The 26,950-nt window shown below is 36.4% G+C and overlaps 1 protein-coding gene across 1 annotated transcript in view; it reads right to left on the bottom strand.

Annotated features, from left to right (window-relative positions):
- LOC128497297 (cadherin-10-like) overlaps positions 1–26,745 on the bottom strand; it is a 69,566-nt gene extending 42,821 nt beyond the window's left edge. The window contains exon 1 of the mRNA XM_053467283.1: positions 26,387–26,745. Coding sequence (XP_053323258.1) covers positions 26,387–26,614 — 228 coding nt within the window. The 5' untranslated portion in view covers positions 26,615–26,745. The remainder of the gene's footprint in view (positions 1–26,386) is intronic.
- Between the last annotated feature and the right edge of the window lie 205 nt (positions 26,746–26,950).

Here is a 26,950-nt window from a genome sequence, read left to right as displayed (position 1 = left end):
TGTGTGTGCACAGTGTCGCATTGCTGTATTGTTGGGAAAATCCACTAATAAATACCTATGACACACGTTTTGTGAATCAGCAATTATATACATGTGAAATATACTGCAAATATCTTAAAACACAATAGTTTTTAACCAATAAAAGGAACCATAGCATCGATTCAAGAGAACATTTTCTATTTCTTATTATTATTATTATTATTATTATCATCATCTTATATATATATATATATATATATATATATATTTATATTATAAAGCACCAACAATTTACGTAGCTCTTCTTAAAGTACATATAATAACATCAGCACAAGTATAAAGCTATATTTATACAAGTTTAGTACTAATACGTTTGTCAGCGTTGCCTAATGGGCAGACACAACATGGGAGCACCAGTTTAATTTGAAATGTAGACACAGTAAAAGAGTAAAGAGGCCACAGGCGAATTAAGTACTTTAAAATACCTCCCAACAGCCCTAGATTTACTGAGGCAGTCCCAATTTTCAGGAACTGTTCTGCTGTCCCTAGTAGCTGCCCTACTGTCGTGCTTTTAAGGGCAGTGGGTATATAATGGGCATCATTATATTATCTTACAAGGATTGCTATTAAACACTAAACATAAATTAAGGTTGATGTGTGTGTGTACATAGTATTCAATTCAGTTATTTTTAAATCATGACTACATAAAAAAACGTTGATTATATGCACATTGGCAAACGGAAATGTAGCCATCTATTTCTTTTCATCTCTTCTTCTCATTTGAGCAAAGTAGGCATGTGTGAATGCATTTAATTCTCTGGGTTCTCTGGGCTCTGGTTTTGCTTTATGAAGCTGAAGGAGATCTGGTGGTTTTTTAATCATCTTTTTTTCCCTAAGAGCTCTGAAATATTTCCAAAGTAAAAAAAAAAAAAAAAAACGCTAAACAATTCCACTTATTGTGTAATGCTTCCTTTAATGTAAAAAAATGTAACATCTTGATTATTTTACATGACATTTAGGACTGCTTCCTTTGTCCAACTGCTGGTTCATCTTTATTGTGACTTTATACAAAGTGATGGTGAGGTTCATCGAACAATATCCTTTTAGACAGATACGTTGAAAACTGCTGCAGTGTACTTTAACCTGCTCTACATTTCTTTCATTTGTACTTACAGGAGCATAATGTGGAGAACATCTGACAGCTTGATGCAGTATGTCTTTGTATAGAGATTACAAGGTTGTCAGAAATACAAATATTGAATAAGGTTTTCAATGTGAAGTTTCATTGTTCAGAATATTTTTATATATTTATATTTATTCCAGGGTGATAAAAAATTAGCTCATCTTGACACGATCATCTACTGTATACGTCATAAAGTAGCATCATTTAATTGATAAAATACTGTAACAAATATACACTAAAATATGTGCTTTTATTGTCTGCTTTGTATCTATCAATAAAACTATCGATCTAAAATACATACAGTTACGATCACCGTGTCAAAGCGACACCATTCAGTGGCACTCAATGTATATCAAAAGAAGAGAGACACCTTTAGAATCAAAGTGTATATTTTCACCCTCTAACTGGTTCCCCTTCAGGTTGATCCCTTCGATTCAAGCGGCCTTGGGACTTACTGATAATCCAACAGGAACCTCAAGTGCCTCTTTCCATCTGGTAGTTGGATAACTGCCGGATAGTCAGTCAAGACACAAAGTCAGGTTAGGAGAAATCGGGTGGTCGATACCAAAGTCAGGATGTCAGAAATCGGATAATTGAATGCTAACGCCAAGGTTGGATGCCATAAATCAGAAGACGTGCAAAACAAGCAGGAACTAGATCACCAGCAATGCACTGGCAAAGGCTGACAGTCTATGCTGTTATTTAAAGGCTTAAATGAGGAGCAGCTAGAACTGATACTCTGATCTTCCACGTATGTGAGGGCCCTAGCTAGAGTTAAGCAAGAAGCCTTCTTCTCAGTTGCAAAAAAACATCTCTCAACAGTGTTCAGACCCTACAACCAAAGAGTCTGGTATTGAACTTTGACCAGGAACTGTGACACTTATCTCATTGCATATACATGCTGTCCAAGAAATAAATGAAATAGTGATGTCATATTAAATTCCAGTTTCATTTTAGGGACAACCTATATAGCATCAGTATGCATCAGACATTAGAGCACATGATGGATCAATGAGAAAGCAGAAACCCTAAGACTACACACAAAGAAAGATGGCCAGGGTGACTTGCTTCCAATTCTAATAAACAGTTAAATGAGAGACTGGGAATTTGTGGGGCCAATATAGAGGGAGAACGGTCCATCAAAGGTGCCAATATATGAATCAGTCAGTATTTGTTTTCTCTAGAAGGATCAAGCTTGTCAAAGATTTCCTGGAGTGTAATAAATACCAACAAATGACTGATTAACCAACATGATTAATGACTGATTAACCACTTTTCCTTAAAAATGGTCCATTGTAGTACTATTGGGTATTGAAGGTCTGACATGTTTTTAGAATGAAGGCCACATATAGTGCTGTATCAACTAAAGATTTTGAAGGCTAGAGAATAAAATTTTACATAAATGTATCCTTCTAAGGAAGAACAATCCCATCAGAGATGAAACTACAACTGAATCTGACGCTTACTACAGCCCCAACAAGGGATTTCATACAAAGTTTACGACATTTCCAAGGACCCCTCAGTAAACAAATCTAAGAACAGCAATTTAAAATGTGTTGAATGGCAGCACCCTCATACAGCCCATTAGAAATTAACATAGGTGACTTTATTGATACATTTGACGTATATAAGTGTAAAATTAGGATTCAGATGTTCCTGTATCAAGTTTTTTGTATATATATTCTAATTGTGTTTCCCTTTCGTTGCAATAATTACAAAAATCTTTTCGGATAAACCTAGCCTTACAGAGAAACATTGGCTCCAGGATATTCTATCAGAACTATTGAATTTCAGAAGCATCTTCAACCATCTAGTGTTTTCCATTTATTAATGACTTCTAACTGGCTGAGTTATCTTCTGACATTTGCTTATTTATTTTTCAATAAAAAATGAAATAATCTTCCATGAAGTGTAAATTATTCCTTCAATATTTATGGGGTTGTAAATTTTATTGAAGTGTGTAATAACTAGCATTTTGAAAAAATAAAGCTGCAGTTTAACCCTTTAGATACTTTTTATTGCTGTTGTTTTTGTTTTTTAGCAGAGTACAAATCTTGATCTAGCCATCTTTGTGTAGTTAATACATTGTATCGAAACACAGTGTGTTGACCAATTATATACAGATATTTTTTAATGGTCTCTGACATTTAAAATCACATATAGGTAGTTCAAGAATTAAAAAAATAAACCTTTTCTGTTGAAATGCATCAGTGGTTTATCAAAAGTTCAAAATGGCAGTCAGATATATTACTGTATTTGTGCTGTATCTAGAGTTGGATTTCCATTACAGGGGTACCCCTAAGCCAGGGTCACCAAACAGGAGGCTGGATTGGGGTGCCACAAAGCCACACCTGATCTAATTTTGCCCTTCTTTAAAAGTCATCTTATTGCTAAATTTTGGACACAAACATATACAGTGTTGTGTAAAGTATTTGCTCCTATCCCCATTTATTTTATTTTTTGCATATTTGCCATAGTTAAATCTCTCATACTATATCAAACTTTCATGTGCAGAAGGTAAAAAGCTATACAACCCTAATTGGCCCTATGAGAAAAAGTAATTGCTCCCTAAGTTACTACCAATTAACCAAATTTTATTCATAACTGGGTCAATTTTAATTGGGTTTTCAATACTTTAGAGTAGCCCAGTCAAAATCCTGGCTTACATCAATTGAGATGCTGTGGCATGACCTTAAAAAGACAGTCAATGCTTGAAAACCCTCTAAGTGTTTGAATGCAGTTGTTGCCGCCAAAGGTGGCCCAACCAGTTATCAGGTTTAGGGAGGCACGTACTTTTTCACACATATTTCAATTAACTCTTCACCTTCAATAAATGAAATGATTGTTTAAAAGCTGAATTTTGTGTTTACTTGTGTTGTCTTTGTCTTATATTAAAATTAGTTGGATGATCTGAAACATTGAAATGTGGCAAATAAGCAATAATGCAAGAAATCTTGAAGGGGCAAATACCTTTAACAGTGCTGTATCTATAGCTAGGGCTATCCCCCCTCCAGTCTGTCCTTAATGCCTCTGCCAGACTAATCTATCTCACCCGACGCTCTGCATCTGCCACACCTCTCTGCGAGTCCCTTCACTGGCTCCCCATCCATTGCAGAATTAAATTCAAAATACTCACTCTATCCTACAAAGCTCTCACTAACGCCACTCCCCTCTACCTATCCTCCCTCATCAGCAAATATACTCCAGCCCAGCCTCTAAGATCCAACAATGACCTGCTCCTTGCATCTTCACTCATCACCTCCTCCCATGCCCCCCTACAGGACTTCTCTCACGCAGCACCAACCCTCTGGAACTTCTCTTCCCCGTGCTGTCCGACTCTCAGCAACTCTACCCTACTTCAAACGCTCCCTAAAAACATTTCTCTTCAGGGAAGCCTACCACTGATATAAACATCAAAACTTCCCTCTCACCCACTTACAACCCTTATCCCACCCTACATTAACGTCATTCACTACCACACAGTCCTCACCTCCTGTTTCTCACCCCTTATCCACCTAGATTGTAAGTTCCTGCGGGAACAGGGCCTTCCATTCCTCTTGTATCTGTATGTCAATTGCTGTATTGTACTTGTTATCTCTTAAATTTTCATCTTGTACAGCGTTGTGGAATCTGTCAATGTTTTATAAATAAAGAATAATAATAATAATAATAATAATAATAATAATAATAATAATGAATAACTATGTATGTTTGTTATTCAGAAATATCAAACATTAAGATTTAACACACTGGTTGACTGTTCAGTATAACAACACAATACATAGTGAATGAGAGAATATGCTGCTTGGTTGCATCTGTTGTTAATTTATTACAGTTAATAGTTTGTTTGGCCTAGCGTTTGATTGCTTAAACCATTCATGACCAAAAGCTTTTTATTTCCTAAAGGTATAAACATTTTGCCATTTTTGCCATATGTTTGTTAAACCATTATCACCCTTATTCTATGCTTACGCAGATTATACATGTTTTTCCTTTCTTTTTTTCAGGACATGTAAGCATTCCTTTAAAATCATATTAATACATATAATGCAATATTTATTAGTTACGGTGTGTAAAAAAACCTAGGTTAAAAAATAAAACCAAAGATTTTTTTTTGTAGTTGAACAATGTATCTTCTTGCCTACAGGCGAGGTTGGTGCCGACCTTGGGCACAGATCAGTTGAGGACACCTTCTCTGTGGATGGCTGGACCGCCTGCCACTGGAGGAACGGGAAACCGGTCGGGGAGATCATAGATTTCCTTCTAACCGGGAGTTCGCTCGACCTCGCTGCTGCTCAGCATTATTCACATTATTCACCGGCAGCATTGCTACAGACAAGTGAAACGTATGGCCTCACAGACAGTTAAACTAAGTAAATAATAAAGTTATACAAGCTCCAGATATGTATTCCATCAAAGCATATAAAAAAGATTATTAAGTTAAATGATAGAATGGAATACATGATAGAATGGTATACAGCTACCCATTTGCAGACATGTTTTCTTTTGCGGAAATGTTTAACATTACTGGACTCTTTCAAGGAACACCTTTTAGTTGTTTTGGGTTTTTTCCCCCAATTTAAAATACTATTCTAGTTCCCCTAGGTTAAAAATGTGTTAGAATGAATTATTGTATGATCTTTAGAAAGGTCCAAAACATAATGATCCTATCATAAACCTCCTCCTATAGACACCATGCTTTTCCTTTTCCCGCTTACCTTAAGTTCCTTTTCTCCTAATCTCTCCTTCTTCCGGATGGCCCTATAAGGCTCACACCGGCCTCTTTTTTCTTTCACTCTCTTCCTTTTCCCTCATATTCTTGTCCTTCCTTTCTTACTGTGTTCCCCTACTCCTTTGGTTTTATTTTTCCATGTTCCTCTCTCTCTCTAACTCACTCTTCCTTTTCTCACACTCTCTCACTTCCCCTTTTTAATTCTGACCTGCATTAACCCTTGATTGCTCTGTGGTGGGCGTGCATCATCTCTTCCTTCACTTCAGCGCTTCCTCACGGTGTGTGCTGGCCATTGATGCTGAGCGCCAGGATATGAGGTTATATCCCAATGCTCATCGATGAAATGGCGTGCGCCACAAGGGAGCACTTAAGTGAAGGTCTGTGTGAATAGATTTTTGGCCAGTTAGAAGCTTTAACATACCTTTGTATCATATAGCAAATAATGCCTCGTGAGATCAATTCTGTACATTACCATTCATGTGAATAGATGGGTACCTTTAAACATACCACTTTTTTAGACTTTCCTCTGTCTTTTACATACACGAGGTGACAAAATAACCCAGTTAATTGTTACTAATCTTATGCATTCCAGAAAGACGAATACAGTCACTGCTTTGCTTTAGAAATATGTTAGTTGCAAACTATTATCTTAGTGAGGCACAGAACGCATAATAATTAAAATTTCAATTACTTTCTTTAAGTCGCAGATTAAACATTCAACATAATCAAATGAAAACCATTTATTAAAGTGTTGCAAAGGGCTATTTTGTAGGATATAATATTATTGCTTTCCTTAATTTCACTGTTACTAAATATATTCATAAATCTAAACCCGCTACTGGATTTTATTCTCATTTACATGAAAATTTGCATCTACCAATGTCAGTTTACTCATCCGTCTTTGTATGCTTCAGCATCACTTGTAACATCTATTATTAGTTCTTTAAGATATATTTTTTCCATGACCATTAATTAAAACTACAGTATGTCTGAATGCTTTAGCTAATATCTTTTTTTTTTCTATTAACAGAATCCTGTGCCTAATGTACCATTAGTGCTGACAATAGATAAAACTTCGCAAGCAATTTATCTACTTGACACATTGTTTAATAAATAAAATTGAGTGCTGTTACAAATCTTAAGTAGGTATAATTTATGTAGCAGTATTTACAGATTTTGTAAAGTAGCCATAGTAAATTAGAACAGCAATGTCTTCCTTACAATGCTTCCCATATTATAAATTGCATCATTGCCCACATAAAATATATGTATATTTTAAGGGGTTTATTTACGAAAGCAGGCGTTTACAGGCAAGTTAGCAGGAACGTTGCGCTTTCACCTGCTTTATTATACATAATAAGTCGAACCCTGGAGAGTTTCTCCTACAAGGCAGCGGTGATGGCCTTGCATAATTTAGTGATCTAACTTCCAAGAACGTATTTGACTATTAATTATACTGAGTGAACTCATCTCTGCTTGCAGAGAAACTCTAGATTTCCTACACATTCGTCTGGATATGCCTGCTTTAGCAAATAAACCCCCAACTCAGGTCTGGGAAACATATGGTTCTCCAGGTTTTGTTTTACTACAACTTGATTTTACACATTTTTTGCCAAGCATGTCTTCCCTGACAGAGAATTGTTTAAGAAACGAAGCTCATCTTTGATGTCAGTTGTTATGTCAAAAAGGTGTTTTTTTTTTTTGAAGCAGGGAATTAAACTTCTGCCAGAATTGCACCTTTAGCCAACTCGCAAGCACTCACAGGTTAGTGTAATATTTAAGTTGTGTTTATAATTCTTAGTAAGCAATTTGGAATGCACACAAACTATCCTCCTTTGGTAAAAGTGCTACAATATGTAATGGGGATTCAACATGTCTGTTTTCTTGGTTTACTGATACATTCTTAAAAATGCCATTAGTTTGCATTTTCTATGTATAATTAATTTATACTATTGGAACATTAACTTAAAATATTGCTTTTATACCCTTGTGTGTGGCCATTAATTGTGTAAACATGATGCAGTATTGATAGTGTGGGAAACACAGCTTTGCTTTGGTAGATTCCCAATATACTCTAATCTATTGCACTTGTGTTACAAAGACTGCTTCAACCAATCAATGAGAATCAGCAACCAACAATAACTAACGTGTGAGAGATAATCAGAGGGGGTAATAATGTAGCACTTGAGTAAAGGAAGATAGACTGACATAAGACAGTGTTAAAGTTGATGTTAAAATGTAAAGAGTAGATGGAAATATTTTTTGCTTTCACACTTTTTAACTTCTACTATTGTCTAAATCTTTAAAAAATATTTTACAAATTTCTTTTTATATAACGTCTATTTGAAAAACTGCATGTAGAACAATAATGATGGCACTTTGTAAATGATAATAATAGCCATATTTGAATAATCTAGTACAAACGATAGACAATTACAAAAGTCTTACTTAGCTGTATACCTGTGTTATTATTAGTGTAATTATTTCTATAATAATCTAAATGTATTAAATATATACTATAAATGTTTCAGCAAAACTTATATACAATGAATGGGGAGAGAGAGAGAAAAAGACAAGTGAAAAGATGTGAATGGATCATTGAGTGTGAAGAAGGGAAAATAAAAAAAATAAAAAATCTAATTATAAAAACTAAATTAAGAAATAAAAAGACGTTTATAAATAAATTATTAAAAACTGTTAATCCCACTATGACATCTTTAGGAGGACCACCTAATTGCAAGGAAGATATCTGGGGTTTTAAAATACCCCAAAGAATATTTTATCAAATAACACTGCCCTGTAAAACAGCCTAGATTGCCTTTTTTTATGAATTTGTAAATTATATTAAAGATACTGTCACCCACTGGCATATCCTAGCCTATACTGACTAGGCCTAAGCCTAGGGCAGCAGATCGCCCTCGTGGGTTTTTTCTCTACCTTTTCACACATCAGGCACTTTATGGAACAGATGCTGTATGCTGGACAACCTGGAACAAGAAAACTAAAAAATTTAAATTTAAAATCTTCCACTTCTCCTGAGCACATAGATAACATGTGTATGTGGTATGTCAGTGTTAGAGTCTCATAAGAGATTCAGAAATCATGGGAGTGTAAAGGGATTTCAACTTTTTTTTTTCCAGGTACCTATTTTGTGGGGTGCAACTACTACTAAACAACAAAATAACGCCCACAAATGATATGTTCCCTGAAAACACATCACCTAAGGATTTCAAAGACCCTGCCCTTTCTATGTGAGGGGTGTAGTTGTTGAGACCACTAAATAATCTATGACCTAATCAGTGATCAGACAGTAAAAATGAATGTAAAAAATAGTAAAATAATATTTTTTTTTATTTATAATATGTGTGCGTTTTGTTTTTACCTGTATGATCTGGATGACCTATCTCTCTCTATGACAGCTGTCAATAATGGGAGGTGTCATCAAGTGGCTCCTATTGGTCAGGAGTGATCTGACCATCATCAGCACACTACTGATTAACTCTGCAGAACCAGGCCCGGACTGGCCATCGGGCACACCGGGCATTTGCCCGGTGGGCCGGGCCACGGCAGGGCCGCATTGACTTTAGGGGCTGATGGAGCTGCAGCTCCAGGCCCCTAACCTACCTACGGCCGCAATAACGCAGGGCATAAGGGGCACCTGCCCCTTAAGCCCGCCGCAAGTGCGACCGGGTCCGCCACTCTAAGGGGCCGGGAAGTCCCCACCAAGGCCGGCCTTACGGGTCTGTGGCCGCACAGGGTTTAAATTTAAACATCGGGGGTTTTTTTAACTTTATTTAACATCCTCCATGTTAAATAAAGTTTTTTTTTAACTTTATTTAACATGGAGGATGTTAAATAAAGTTGAAAAAAAAACCCCGATGTTTTAATTTAAACCCTGTGCGGCCACAGACCCCTAAGGCCGGCCCTGGTGGGGGCTTCCCGGCCTCTTAGAGCAGGGCGCCACACTCCAGGGGGCGCGACGGGGGGGCGGTCCGCACCGGGTGCCGCTCATCAGGGGCTGCCAACTTGCGGCACCCGGCACTCCTCCAGAGACGGACAGTAATGTCCGCCGCTAGAGGAGCAGGCTCGCAAGGGAGCGGTATCGGAGGTCTTTAACAGACCTCCGGTTCCCTTGAGTGATTTTAAGCCGGGTTCAACCCGGCTTAAAATCACTCAAGGGAGCCGGAGGTCTGTTAAAGACCTCCGATACCGGTCCCTTGTGATCTGCGCGGCAACAGCTGTTGTGCGCCGGGGTTTGCTGTCAGATCCCGGCGCACAACACTGAAGCCGCGCCCACCGACCCGGTGACCCGGAAGAAGACAGAGAAGACAGAAGAACTGAAGAAGAGGAGCGAAGAGGAGGAAAAGGAGCTGTAAGGAGAAAAGAGGAAAGGTAGGAAAACATTCAGTGAGAGTGGATTGGTGTATATATGTGTGGATTGGTGTATATATGTGTGGTTTGGTATATATGTGTGGTTTGGTATATATGTGTGGTTTGGTATATATGTGTGGTTTGGTATATATGTGTGGATTAGTATATATGTGTTGATTAGTATATATGTGTTGATTAGTATATATGTGTGGATTGGTGTATATGTGTGGATTAGTGTATATATATGTGGATTGGTATATATGTGTTGATTAGTATATATGTGTGGATTGGTGTATATGTGTGGATTAGTGTATATATGTGTGGATTGGTATATATGTGTTGATTGGTATATATGTGTGGATTGGTATATATGTGTGGATTGGTATACGTGTGGATTGGTGTATGTGTGGATTGGTATATGTGTGGATTGGTATGTGTGTGGATTGGTAAGTGTGTGAGAGTGATGGGTGTTATGCTGTACCATTTCCAATGTCTTTTTCATGATCTAATTATGCTCTAAAAGTACATCATAACTCCCATCACTCTATACTGTTCCATACAGTGGCAGAGCTGGGAGGCAGAGGCCTTGCACCCCCACCGCAGGACTCCTGAAAGGTAAGTGAACTTTAAAGAGGGAGAGGGTAGATAGTTAGGAGGGGGTAGTTGCGGGGGGTAGTTGCGGCGGGCTTAAGGGTCTCTCTGCGTTAATGCGGCCATATAGGACCAGTCAGTCCAGTCCTGACTGGACCTATTTTAAGGTGGGGGCCTGGAGCTGCAGCTCCATCAGCCCCTAAGTCAATCCTGCCCTGGCACAGGCGCGGTCGCAGTTGCTGCTTGCTCCGGCAACAAGGTAAGTAGGGTGAGGGAGGGGGGTGCAGTGAGAAGGGGCAGAGGGGGGTTAGATAGTGAGAAAGGGGGAGAGGGGATAGATAGAGGCGGTACATATTGAAAAGTGGGGAAGGGGGTTACATAGTGAAAAGGGGGAACATAGTGAGAAGGGGCAGATAAGATGAAGAGAGGGGGTAGTGTGAATGCGTATGAGAATGAATGAATAAATGTGTGGATGAATTGTGTGAATGCGTATGACAATGAATTCATGTGAGGATGAATTGCTTGAATGATTTGTGAGACTGCATTAATGAATGTGTTAATGATTTGTGTGAATGATTAAATGCAAAGATGGTACATGAAGGGTGGGCTTTAACAATAAATAAATAAATAAATATGGGCTGCTCAGACTTAAATGCCCGGGCCTATTTTTTGTCCCAGTCCGGGCCTGTGCAGAACTTTGAACGTTCTGATAGCGATTGACCCCCTTTGACTTCCAGGTCACGGATGTCAAAAATAATTTTTTAACTATATAAATTTTAGTGCTCCATAGACGCTGAAGGGGGTTAATGCTCTATGAGGGCAATAGTTCAGCTAAGAGAGTCAGGGCTGGGCCTCACACTCGTGTGGGGAATGGAGAAACCCTCCAACCTGTCCCTGAAGCCACCTATGGGGATCATGCAGCTTTCTTCATGAAAAAGACTGCCTTGTTGTGTGAAGGGGGTTTGAACCAGCTAAAGGCCGCTGATGGGGCTGTGGAGGGTGATAATTGCCGATTATGTCCTATATAGCTGGCCGTGGAGGCCCACTTTCGCTTCAATGTATTAAAGGCATGTCATGAGTTTTCATGCAGTACAAATGAGGAGAGGGAGGCTGGGGTCCCTGTTTTAGGTCAAACCTAGGACATTGTGGTAAATACTTCGCTGATGTCCCTGCATACCAAATTTTCAAAACAGCTAGTTTTAATATATTATCCAAAGCATTTGTCATGTTTCCAAAATGGGAAGAAATACTTGATTATTTAAATGTTTTGGTGAATATGCTAGAGTGGTCAGTAAATGTTTTGTCTGAATAGATTACATTGCAAATATGTTTCAAATACAAATTGAATGCACTTGTATTTGGCTGAATTCTCTATTCAGTGAGTAGTTTTGTTTTCCCCAAAGTGTTAACAACAAAACCTAATATACTTCTTGAAATTTGGTTGAGATAAGTGTGATTTTCCCTAAGTTAAACAATTTGGGGGATCTGTCAACACAATTTCCATTTGGCTTGCAAGACTTCAAGGACCAAGGGATTCCATTGATTTTTAGCCTACAATCGATTCATATGCCGTAGAAAAACTACATATCCTTCAGATTGGCAACACAATCTTGACTTTTGTATTCGTTTTATTAAAATACTAAGAATGGGTTAAGTCATGGTTGTTTTCATTACAGAAATCAATTAAAATTATCGTAACGTGCGTTCTTTCACTTCTCCAGTCTTTCCCTGTGTCTTCATCACTAAACTTTAACTGTTTCCGTAAGATGTGTTAGTTTAACTAGTTAGTTACTGCAATTTGTACCAATATACACCCTCCAGATTGTAAGCTTCCTAGCAGTCTCTCTAAATGTATCTAGTTTTTTCATTCATTTTAAATGTATGTATAAAAATATCACCTGAACATAATTATTGATCATAATTATGTATTGTTATAGATCACTGTTTTATACCTGAGACAAGAAACTCATATTGTAGATGAAACCTTTGGAAACTAAAATAAAGCTAATCTGTTATTTTTTCCTGTATTTCATTTAAGCCAGTTTTTAATCATTTTAACATATAACATAGAATGTGAAAGCAAATCCCTTCAGCCCATCGAGTCTGTCCATAGACAACTGATTAGATACATTCTACTGTTTTAACAATTCATTTCAGTATAGATAATAAAACTGCGGAAATATTTACATATTCTCTTTAACTGCATTAGGCTGGTGGGAGCACTAAAGACTTACAAGAAACACTGATATCCAAAGCAGAAAGAAAAAAGTCATGAACCATATCCTAACACGTGTGTGCGCTAGGAAACTAAGCAGTCTGCAGAACTTTGATGGACACAGAACTAGTTAAGCCCCGATAGTAAAAATGAATAACCCAGAGTATCATTATTTTATAGTAAAAAAAGTATGTGAGCAACTTAATACAGGGTATAATTTATCCTCTATGGTGTATCGTCTTATGACAATGACAGCTTATTTTAATGTCTGGTCCTATTTGTAGTAAATTTTGTAGAGCCACCTTTTGTACAAAATAAGTTAACTAAAACACTATGATACAAAAGATAATTGGTAAAAAGACCATTAACAAAATAAAATGTTTGACTAAATATATATAAACATACTCTTAATGATTATATATATATATATATATATATATATATATATATATACATACACACACACACACACACACACACACACACACACACACACACACACACACCCTACTGTTCAAAAGTTTGGGGTCACTGAGAAATGTCCTAGTTGTTGTTTTTTTTTTTTGTGTCCATTAATTTAACATGAAATGGATCAGAAATACAGTGTAAACATGGTTATGGTGTATAAGATGCATATTGTAGCTGGAGACAGCTGCATTGTAATGAAATATCTCCATAGGTTTACAGAGGCCCTTTATCAGCAACCACCACACCTGTGTTCCAATGGCACAATATTTTAGCTAATCCAAGTTCAAGTTTAAAAGGCTAATTGATCATTAGAAAACCCTTTTACAATTGTGTGAGCTCAACTACAAATATATATCACGAAGCAGGATATTAAAATGAGGACTCTGCTGTTACAGGACAATCTTAGATGTTATATGTCACTTTTTGCTGTCAGGTATTCTGGATTTTTTTTTTATGATATGGATAACTGCTTTGATCACTTTTATACTGTGCATAATATAATTCAAATACACTGTGTTTTTTTACCAGTGCACTTAGACCTTCACTTTAAATGTCTTTAAGCGACCTCCATAAGAAAGGTCACAGCTGCAGCAGAGAAGATAAATGGCCAAACAAGCATTATAGTTAATGATTCCTGCAAATTCACTCATGTAACTATTATTGTCATAAAATGTAACATTTCATAGAAAATGCATCTGATATGCAGGTTGTTCATCCACAGCTGGAAACAGGAAGCCTCTGCGTTGGGTCTTAGGTTATATGATTTTGTTTTAGAATTTATAAAGAAAATATAGGTGGCTACATTTTCATTTAAGATCTACAAATATCAAAAGGTATCTCATTAAAGTAAGTTAAAGAATTCATTTTTTAAACAGTTAATTAAAACAGAGGTCATTTTGAAGGAGAAATAATAGAGTGTACTACTACTATAGCCACCTGTGATACTTATGAGCAGTGCAAGTATTATGCAAAGTACACAGGTATATTAGAAATGAAGTACATTTTCAAAGGTTTTTTAGTAGACAATATTATTTTTTTTTTAATTTATTTTTAGAATTTTAAGCAGACTACCGGAAGTAAAAAGTTGTAAAAGGCATGATTAGCCGGATTAACAAACATAAAGTTACTTTAAAAAAAAAATCTTAGCAGCAACCACTGCAGTAGAATCATACATGCAGGACTATAATATACTCTATAATGTATGAGAGGTAATAAAGAAACTTCTTTTCTTGTAACAGTAGAAAAGTAATTTACTTGATAAAATACCCTCTGGTTACCGCGAGGTAAAACAAACTCGCAAGCCTATAAAATTGGATTAAATAGACATATGGTTCCATATGTATTTTTAGTCCATGACAACAGACACAACTCTAGAGAGCCATCTTTATGCTTACAGGAATAATGAAACTGAATGAAAGTGACAAGCATTGGAATAAATTGTATATAACATCTCTCCAGAGGGTTATTACAGAAAGAGCCATGCTGGGTCAAGAATTGGAAGACCTTCTATACAACTCGAGAGGTGGAATGCATTTTCTTAACTATGTGTTGACTAGGTCTTGACAGGCACAAATTTGTTTTCCTGAACTTTGGATATTGATGTCTACCTTTCCCCCCTTTACAGTGTCTGTGCAAATATTATTGGATGCTGCTGATTAAATTCCTGATGTAAAATATGAGTTTAGGCAGGGCAAAATCATTACCTAGAATAGTACACAGAAACCCAACAAATCTGGTGCAGGTGTTTAGCGCAGGTTTTCAATTTCCTTTGCAGATATGAAACCCTATTCAATAACTCTGCATGCATCATTTACTATGTATGCCCTATGATGGAAAATCAGCGTATGTATTTGAGTGTATGTGGATTACTATGATAAAAATAAGGTCAAATATTCTACAAATATTATACATTAAAGTTTGTATACAAGTAATGGTGATCATATAATCAATAAATATAATAATTTAGGATTGTAATACAATTGTGGTTTTTTTTACACATTTAGCAACCAGTTACTTTTGAATGTGGAGTATAGCCAAATGTTTTTGTCAAGAGTTGAAAAATGGGCATCGACAATATTCAAGTAGTTGGTGGTAATGAGGTATTAGATAATTAGGCATCATATTTACCTTTCACATGTTTACTTTTGCTAAGCAAGGTCAATAATGAGTTTGGATGAATTGGATGAGTTTGGTGTGGAAGAACTTGACTGGCCAGCACAGAACCCTGACCTCAACCTCATTAAACACCCTTCAGATGAACTGGAACAGACATTGCAAGCCAGGCCTTCTCATCCAACAAGCAAATATTGCCCCAGAAACACACCAAAATTTTGTGGAAACCCTTCCCAGATGACTTCCTAGAAGCTTTTATAGCTGCACATGGGGTGATCGACTTCATATTAATGTCTATGTATTAAGAATGAGATGTCATCATGTAATGGTCAGGCGTCCATGTGGGGTATATAATTGCCTTGTGTCTTTGCCAACATGATGGAGAAATACAGGGAGTGATTGTATTTTCACCCATTACAATGTGACCGCTCATATGCATTTGGTTAAGTCAACAAAGGTATTTAAAAGTCAAAATATTCAGAATGACTATACATTTAATATTCCATTGTAGCATGTCTAATATTTTCAAGTAAATAAAGCACCTAATTATAGTTTGAATTTGTCCTAAACTTTTTTAAGGGATTCCATTATCACTGGTGGATTAAAAGCTTACAGCAGCTGAAGGAGAAAAATGGAAATGTCCCTAATACATTATAATTCATAACAGAACAGAGCAGACAAAATAATTATGTTGCAATATACTGCAAACTATATCCCAGGCTGTCAATAATAGCGCAAAAATACAACGAATGAGATTAATTTGAATTTTTGAAAGTGTAAAAAAAGAAGCCCACTAAATTACGGTTGGGTTCTTGATTTAAGTGAAAGTGGTTAACCATAAATTGATGTGTGCCAAAGAACTTTTAATGAGCAAACACACATAAATAAATCATATAAACTAAATTGTTAAAAGGTCATAATAATAATTGTTTCATAACTGGGTTATTCTACGAGCAATATGTTTCAAGCAACATATACATTTTAATTGTAGGTTATTGGATGCAAAAGGAGCTGCAGAGAAAGAGATGGAAAAGTGGAGATAAAAAGCAGCTGTTAGATAAGGGATACATTAAGAGAGAGAGAGTAAGCGAGAGTAAGAATGTGCGACTGAAAACAAGAGAGAGTGAGAGTGAGCGAGAGAGTTACAATTAATTTTATTGCTGAATCAAAAAAGCCCTCCAAATTATATCCAAAACAAACTATAATTATCAAAATTAAATATCTAAAAAATGAATATTTTTTGGTCCATGTGTACAAGTCTAATATACTGTATCAATATAAACTTAAGTTAGGCAAACAATGGATCACAATAAAAAAAATACAAGCCTCTTAAAAATATCCTCCTCATTATTTTTCCATTAATTTCAAACAAAATTATAAAAGTACCTAACACATTTTTTATTGAAAACTCCAACCCCCAGGGTACGGGGCTATGCCCATTATAATGCATAATGAAATATGAAACTTGTAAAAGCTCAATTTTAGCGCTGAAGTTCAGCCTTTCTGTAAACCATCATTCTAATATATACACTTTACATTATTTTAGGCCACAGACAGGGTGCATTCATTTTCTTAGAATATATCACACCCCTTAAATTGTTCATTTAAAAGCTAACTTTTTTTAAAAAAAAAAATCCAGTGGTTTCCTTCACTCTTTGATTTTTGTTTTCTTGGTTTGAAGCCACATTGTTCTTAAGAGTTTAATTAATTTTACATTTCACTGATTCTATTTGCTATACATAATGCCATGCTTCCTTATTGAAATTCATGGAGACGGAGTTGCCATTATGATAAGCAAATCAACCCATGGGAATAGTAGAAATCCAGAGGAGTTCAAAGAGCTAAAAAATGCAACACTGGAATTGAATGAATCATTTTCATGAATTGGTTACAAGGAAATATTATGTGTAATCTTACTAATTTACCAAAACAGATCTCATTTGGTCTATATATGGAAAATGTTACACCGATTTGAACTGATCAAATGTGAGGCAGCTTGATGTCCTTGACAGCCTCCCAAAGAAGAATGCAGAGTGAAGTACTTTAATATGCATTCTTTAAAATGTAAACAATGAATAAAACAAAAACCTTACCTTAGGTAAAAGCTACAGACCCTATCTCATCAGGGTTTTAACTTACCATTGTTTGGCTGCTTGAAGTTGCCACTGAAATCAATGGGAGCCCTTTCCATGCATGTATAGGGGATGACCCCCTGTGACATATGCTAAGGCAGTGGTGGATCTGGTTGACAGTAAGTATATCACAGGTCTGACTTTCTGCCAATCAGGTTATCAAATTATGGGGTAGGGAGAGAAACAAATACATATGGGGAGACGATATTTAAATCCAATTGAATAATGTACAATTATAATTGCTGTAAACCATTCAAATGTTTCATTCATGTCAACAGACTAACCCCAAACTGTGAAAAAAAGTACACCAATGAGCCATAACTTTATGACCACCTCCCTTATAGTGTTTAGGTTCCACTTTTGCTGCCAAAATAGCCCTGACCCATCAAGGCATGGACTCCACTAGACCTCTGAAGGTGTCCTGTGGTCTCTGGCACCGAGATGTTAGCAGCAGGTCCATTAAGTAAGTTGAGAAGTGGGGCCTCCATGGATGCATCTTGGTGCCATGTGTTCTCCTGGTAAGCAGCACACACACAGCTGGCCATCCATGTGATGTAAAAGAAAATGTGATTCATCAGAGAAGGCCACCTTCTTTCATTGCTCCGTGGGCCCGTTCTTATGCTCATGTGCCCATTGTAGGCGCATTAGGCAGTGCACAGGGGTCAGCATGGGCACTCTGACTGGTCTGTGTCTACGCAGACCCATAAACAACAAATTGTTATGCACTCTGTGTTCTTACACCTTTCTATCAGCATTAACCTTTTCAGCAATTGGAGCTCGTCTCCTGGATTTGACCACACAGGCCAGCCTTCGCTCCCCCTGGGGCATCATGCATGTCTACATGTGTACATCTTGTATTACATCTAGATATGGCATCAGGATCTTAGCTGTCAGCAATATCAGATCAACTTGGCAGCTAGCTGATTTGGGACCTTACATGCACTGGGTAGAATTAGAGAAGAGCGCACTCCGGATCCCTGTAATGTCTCGGGAGCGTAAGGATGCATTATATAGCAGGCTATCAAGATATGTGTGTTGGATCTCTTGGATTTTTACTCAAATGTAAGTTGATTTGACTAGTCTCATATCTTGTTGCCTGTGCAGAGGAAAAAACTTTGTCAGCATATAATTTTACAAGGGCGGTCCAGAAAAAAAATATGAATCACTCTTCAAGTGTCATGGTGAGTCCTTGCATGAATGCGACTAGAAGGATATCAATTGCTTTCCACTGATGAGGCGGTTGAAAGCTAAAATCTATGTATGTCTGGGTTTTTTTCTGCATTCATTTTCAGAAAGCAAATTGAATTTCCTGAGCTTTCAGTCTGAAAAAAATGTGGGGGCGATATTCTCACCCTTTCTCCCTTTGTGAACATGTATACTACCCTGTAGTTTCTCGACCCTAAACACATACAAACCACACAATGTAGTCACCTATACAAGCATATTAAAAAATGGACCCTACCTTATATACATGCGTACTACTCTACACACAATCACACTACCTTAAAGACATATGTCCCAAACAATTCACAGTGACACTACCTTGTGCCCATACCTCCCACTCTGTACATAGTTGAACTACCCTCTACACAATACACTATACAATACATTATAACAAGTACAGAATTCAGTCCTACCCTAGCAACAAGCATACTAAGCAATACACAATAACAATACCCTATACACAGTCACTCTATATACAATTTACAGTTACACTACACAATACATGTGTAGTCACACAAGACTATAAACATCTATACAATACTATACAGTCACATTACCCTATGCACATACATACTAGATACTAAACAATACACCTCTGACCCTTCCTTTTGCACATGAAACCTACATAAGTTATATTATCTACATACCCACACACCCACAAATATACCCACACACATACTAACATACCCAGATGAACACACATTCTAACATACCCAGAAACACACACTAACATATCGAAAGAAGTGTTCATACACTAAAATACCCCCAAACACTCACAAATATAACCAGACACTCACACACATACTAACATACCCAGGCACACACTTACATACTAGCATACACACAGACATACTGTACACACACACGTTCACTATCATACCCTAACACGTTCACTAACACACATACACACGTTCACTAACATACCCAGACAAACACGTTCTCTAACATACCCAGACACACATGATTACATCCCAAACAAAGACATGCTCACACACTAAGATACTATACACACACACTAACGTACCGAGGCACTAACACTAACAACTCCAGGCACTTACACTAACATACCCAGACAAAGACAAATGTTCATACACTACCATACCCAGACACACACAATACCCAAAGACACATGTTCACACACTGACATACCCACACACTAACATACCCACACACTAACATACCCAGACAGACACACATACATCCCCACACAAAAGAAACACACTTAGCATGGAAAGCCCAACCCATCTTTGGGGTCATACAGTGCAACATTCTGTGTCCCCAATCAACTACGCCTCCTCTTGAAAATATAAAGAGGTAAAGCCAAGTCTCGGGCATGCCGCTGTCTATCTTGGGGGTTGCCCCTTTCACTTGTGTATTGAATGTGTGAGTAGAATTAAACTGATATGGTGAAGGAGATTTTTTTTCCCTGCAATGGCATTTTCTCTAAGTGGGCTAAAATGTGAGACTCTCCTGAGCAGAGATACACTGTAGTATAGGCTATTAAAATGTCTCCCTGTTCATAATTGAGCTAATCTAAACCAGCTGTGTACCTGCATGTCTTTGTAGCACTCAGGGTTGGTGCTACAATATAAGCACATACTCCCAACATTTAGGTGCCCAAAGTTGGACTCCTTTGTAGAAGGGCATTGTTAGATGCAGGTGGAAATTTGGGTGGGCCATGCACTTACCTTACTGCAGTGTGTCAAAATGAAGACTAGTAAGTCATGTGGGAGCTGTGATTGAGGTCAGTGCTGCAAAAGCAGTAATTAGACAATTACATTTCATTATACAACGAAAAAGTTGTTGTATGTTGACCTCTTAAGCATCAGTTTTTTATGAGTTATCCTCTTCCACACAAAGCAGAGTGGGCTTGGTTCTAGAATATGATAGACCTCCTTTCACGGTACAGTTAAAAAAAATAAAAAGTTTGAAGTTCTTTCTGGTTACCAGAGCAAAATGGATATTATTATACAATAAAACTGTTCTTTTAAACCATTTTAACATCACCGCTGGCATTTACTACAAAAGCATTTTTCACTTACTTTATTAATGTTGTAGAATGTCTGAGGGCTTTCTTTGGACAAATCTGAGTACCAGGAGCATGTGAAGATAAACGATCAATATCTACAGCTGTGCCAGCATAAGTATAAATATTTGAGCTGGATAATAAATCTTTAAGAGAATGTGAAGATACCGAACTGATGGGTCTCCAGCACAAAAAGAATGTCAGAAATCAAGGAAGCAGAAAACATGCATAGGTCACCGAGCATGAAAAAAATTACAAGCAACATCAAGAAGCTTTTGTGGGAAAGACACACAATCATGTTAACCGCACTAACCACTAACTGGTGCTTTGTTAGCAAACTAACTCCAAATCAGCCAATTTTAATTCCCTGAAGCCCACAGCCTAGTAGGCCACGTGTACCACACCTAGTTGTGGCACCGGCACCCCAGCATTTAGCAATATGAGATCAACTTGAAGACTGGCTGGTTTGGGACCTTACGTACATAGGGTAAAGTAAGATTTAAAGAAATCAGGTCCCTGTAATGGCTCAGAATTATAAGGATCCCAATGGCAGGAATGAAAGAACCATTCAGCAAAATCTAGGTCTAAGCAAAATCACAGGCAACGTCTAAAAGAAACATAACAAAGGGGCACAGTAGACTGATGGTCAGACAGCTTTCAGATCAAGGAAGGTAGGACAGGTTCATAATAAAAAAACAAGTGCAAAGCATCTTTCTCCACTCACCGTTTCCAAATGAATGCATTGAATCAACCAGATAAATCCATTTTGTTACTAGGTATCCCTTTTTGTAAATATTAATAATAATAATAATTATTATTATTTATATCCATTCACTTATTTGAAACTCTAATTGGGGGAGAGGGATGTTTTTAAAGATAACATGTTCTCAACAATGTGTCAATTGAAAAATGCAACAATTCAATTTAACTCATGGTCTATCATCCCTCCTTGAACTTATACTGTATGTTGTGATTCAAGCTGACAACAGCAAATTGCACCAAATTGTTCTTCCGGAAATCAAGTGATAATTGAATCTTTAGTGACTGTAACATTTTTTTTTCTTTTTTTAATAGATTAGGAACTTTAGTAGAACATATTGTTTAAGTAGCTTTACTTTGACTTCAATGTGCTGCAGAACCCAGAAAAAGAAGTAGAGGTCACATACAATGGTAAGTCAATGAAAGTGTCACCAGGCACGGCGATCAAAGTGCTTTACTGAAACACAGCAGCAATAAATTACAAACATGGTTTACAACAGCCTTACCTGAATGATTAAATGGGTCTAGTGATGGATACAAAATAAGAAGCCATTACTATGTGTCTTCCCCTAAGCATCGTCTTTTATAATAGTATGGACCTGAGGACTTTTAACATTTCCCTTACAATTTCCTTTCTATTGCGAGGTTTTTATTTCGATTGCGTATGTCCCTTGAGTTAGATTATTGTCTTGAAATACAGATCTAATCAAAAAAGATACCAATTTAACTCTGCTATTTTATGATGGTAATACAAAGCTAGTACCTAGGTACTATTTAATTTGGTGGTCTTTATTGCTAAATAACACGGATTTTTTTTCCCATGTGTTACAAATTTCTGTTTGGGTGTTTGCTATTATTACTGCGACTGGAAGAAAAAATAATCAGTATATGACATCCTCCTCTCCTCTAAGTAATAATTTATAGCTTTTTATAGCGTCAAATTGTAACGATATTGGGTATGGCTAAATTGATTTTTCTTTTGATAGTACAGTCCCCTAAATATAGATTATTTATGATTTGCTTCACTTTGGCGTCCGTTTTACCTTCTAATCATTATGCATTTCTCCCCTTGCTATCTTTACAGAAGCATGTAGTGTACTTTTAACACTTTGTGTGCATGTGCCTCTAGTATATTTTAGCTCATGTTGTAGCTTTTGAGTTGTCTCTTAGTAATAAGAAATAAAGTTCCCTTTTAAATGGGTGCTTACTCTTGTGAGTTGCCGTCATTTAAATTTTGAATCATGGATTAATTCCCCAATCATTTTAATGCAAGTCATCCATATACATGAAGAATTAACGCTATGCTTAATGCCATGGTCGGTTTTAACACCAGGCACCCCAGGCAACAGCAGCTTATTCTTCCTAAAGAGATATATCCAAAGTGGTGGCAGCCCCTGGCACAATTTCCTAGATGTCCCATTTGGGACCATACCCCTGTGCCCCTATTTCTTTCCTTGATGTCCCTTATTTCTAAGATGTGAGAATGTTTGGTGAGTGTAAGTATATCATAGGGTTCTATAGCCCTTAAAGTTACAATAATGTTTAGACAAAATAGTAAGGCAACAATGTGTTAAAACCACAATGCTATCAAAAATGGACGGGTGCCAAAATGTATTTTTGCCCTAGATACTTTAAAATGCACTGCAGGGTATGCATAACAACTTTAAATTAATATTATTTTAGGTGCTCTTAACATTACAATTACCAGACGACTTGAATTTTGACACTAAAGAAATGGGCAAGAATTTAAAAAGGAATAACAAAAAGCAGTAGCTTCTACCACATGGATAAAGGTTGGTTGCTTGATTGGTAATCTGATTCTTTTCCATGAATTTATATTACTTTGTTGGAGGGAGAGGAGAAGTCTGGTCACACCCTCAATCTTTTGGAGTATGCAGATCTCCATTGTATTCCACCTTACACTGGCTCTAATCTGAATCAAGGTGTGCAAGGAGCACCCTCCAATGTGGAGCAGATCAAGAGGTAATGGGGTTGGTAGAGCCAGTCAATAATCAAATGGCGCCCCAGAAAATAATACTGTCTGGTCCCTCCTTGTCATTTTTTTTTCATGTTTTTACATACTTATATTACATTTTAGATTTATATGGTTTCTATGGCAACAACCTAACAGAAGCAAAAAATATGAATAAGACAAAAATTTTACACGATTAAAGAATTATTCTCGGAAAGGGTCTGGGCACTAGGGATGATGTTTCTAATGCTACATTTAGTTATAAAAGTGTTAAATTAGGCAGTGTGGGTGGAATAGCACCATTAAAATTATGGAAGCAGTGAATGTGTTTCTAAGCTATTGACAGGTATAGTCCTCCATTATTGGGACTGGTTCAGGTACCCTAGGCAGCTGCTTGGGATGCATGATACTATGATCAGCTCTTACTATACTAACATTGATAATGTTTTAATGACTGCAATTATTAATATGGAAATTGAAAGTCTTAGATTGTGCAGGAATTATATATGCATAGAAAGAAGCTTAACAAGAGATAAAAGATAAAAAAAAATTATCAGTTTCACAGTATATCTCTATGAGTATAGCTTAGGTTTTCTTTTATCACATAGTACAATAGATTATTTTGTGTATTTTGGTAAAATTATATTTATCATTTTTGCCACATATGTATTATTCATTAAATTTAGTTGAACACTCTGTTGCTAATAATCAAACTCTGAGAAGTTTGCACAACAGATTTCAATGCCAGTAAAACAATAATAGATTCTTTAAACTGTGAGAACAATACAAGGTCGTTCATTTAATATGCTTAATATTTACCTCCCTCTATTCTTCATTGTTCTAAAAGTTATATGATAGTAAACCTGTCAAACAATTCCCTTGACTTTTAATGTTTCAGGCTACTTTTTTCAATGTTTGCTTTCCTTGCTTACTTTTTTTTTCTAGTTGCTCATGTTTACTTATAAATGAAAAATATAATTTAAATCGACAAAAAATGAGAAATAAATTAGAAATATCTAAAAAATGCAACGTACATGTACTTTACACATACAGTATGGTATGTTCTTTAATATAATTCCCATTCTTGATGAAAAAATTTCCCTCCCAACCTTCCAACTTTTATTTTTTTCCTTTAGTGATCAGAAACATAACCAATTAGTAAAATGAGGCAGTACTGGTCAGTCTTATTTACAGTGCAAAAGAAAAGAAAAATGCTAAAAAAATGGGTTTTTTTTCATTAAAATGTTTAGCCCTGCAAGTATAAAATTATTATTTTTTTTTAAAAAAATACTATCCTTAACCCCCTGAAGCCAGTAGTATTAAAAATAAAAAATAAAATTATATATGAAGTATGGATAGATGTGGCCCTTTTCAACATAAAAGAAATATATATATATATATATATATATATATATATATTAAATTCTAAATATAAATTCTAAAAAAGCATTTTAGCATAGGGTTTTTAACCTATTATCACTTATAATTCTAGTTTATGTATTTCTATGATTTTCACAAAACACATTTTTTGTGGGTACTTGAAGTATGGAAAAGGGGAACTATGGTTTAACAAACAGATGGTAAAATACATATATAAAAAAAAAACCTCCAGTCTTGGAAATTGGCTTTACAATACTATTTGGTCAGTTTTCCTTTTTCATTAATTTAAGATTAGCGATGGGGTTTAGATGACTGTTGCACAATTTGTACATTTGCCCTTTTCACTAATTTAAGATTATAAACATTTTACACATATAACCATGTGTTTACATATCTACATGGACAGGCAAGATGCTCCGTTAACCCTTTTTGTACCATTGATCCACATAAGACACTTCCTGGTTAGTTGTAAGACATGAATCAGTTTATGTCTCTGACACAAATGGTTTAGACTGCCCTTTAATTTAGTTACCAGATTTATTGCCCTTTTTTTTTTTAAAAAAAAAAAAGTGAATTCATAAGTATCAATATGTTTTTTCACAATGAAAGACAAACAATTGTTCACATATTAACCCCTTCAGGACCGGCGTTGGCAAACTGCATCTTCCCTTGAAGACCGCAGTTTTTTTTAAAATATTTAAATTCCGTGCTCGTGATTCGCTGCAAAGCGATCGCGTGCACGGAATTGAGGGGGAGTGGCTGCTACGGATCGCTGGGGACACCCAGCAGTCAGTAGCAGCCGACCCTCGCGATTCCAGCGTCCATAGCCACGCTGGATCGTGCATCATCGATGACGTACCTGGTACCTCCTGGTCTGCCGGTGACCTTTGACCCGGAAGTACCAGGTACGTCCCGGTCTTGAAGGGGCTAACAATGGTTGCAGGATGTATGAAGAAGAATGCCCGTTGACATTTTAAATTCCATAGCTACATCCCTTAACTGTGCTTGTTTAGGTTAAAATATATCACTTAGACAATTGTACATATTTAGCTTTGCACCAGGCTGCGCATCATAGTTTCATTTGTGACTGACCTTACATAACACGTATATAAGACTATAATATATATATATATATATATATATATATATATATATATAATAAAATTTATGATGGTATATCTATGTAATATTTGTATAAAGATACCAGTTTTTTAATTAAATATGCATGCATCGATAACATACCTTTCCAACATATTGGTTATCAAATCCAGTATACTCTTCTAACAAGAAGAACTGATTCCACATCCAGCCCCGCTTGTGCCGACTAAGTAGCTTACCATCATTCACTGAAAAATGTGGCAAGATTTCTTTAGGTTGATCACCAGGAGTCCTCTTAAAGTAAAGTTCAGTATGGCAAGGGTTTGGTTTGGAAATCCAGAGAAGAAGTACTAGAAGTGAATGTGATAACATAGTTGTAGAGGGGTTTCACCAATGTGTACAAGTAATGAACGTAGTTATTTATATTGGGGTTGCTATTATATCTCATCAGTTAAAGTTGGCACCAATTTTATTCATCTTTGTTTCTCCCATGGTCTCAAACATCTGTTAAAATCAAAATAAAAAGGGAATTAGTATATAAGCACACAGAATAATAAATGGATAAAGTAAATAGCACAATATATATTTATTGATCTAGAAAGATAGATATAAACAAAGATACCAGGGCCAGATTGGCAATGATGAGCTGGCCCTGGCACTTTAAACAATTTAACATGATTGATGCCATTAAAGGATTTGCTATGTTTC

This window comes from Spea bombifrons, chromosome 5 (genome assembly GCF_027358695.1).
Source record: "Spea bombifrons isolate aSpeBom1 chromosome 5, aSpeBom1.2.pri, whole genome shotgun sequence".
In the NCBI taxonomy this organism is placed as follows: Eukaryota; Metazoa; Chordata; class Amphibia; order Anura; family Pelobatidae; genus Spea; species Spea bombifrons.
The sequence above is the reverse complement of the archived record's forward strand: the minus strand, read 5'-3'. Positions and strand labels throughout refer to the sequence as shown.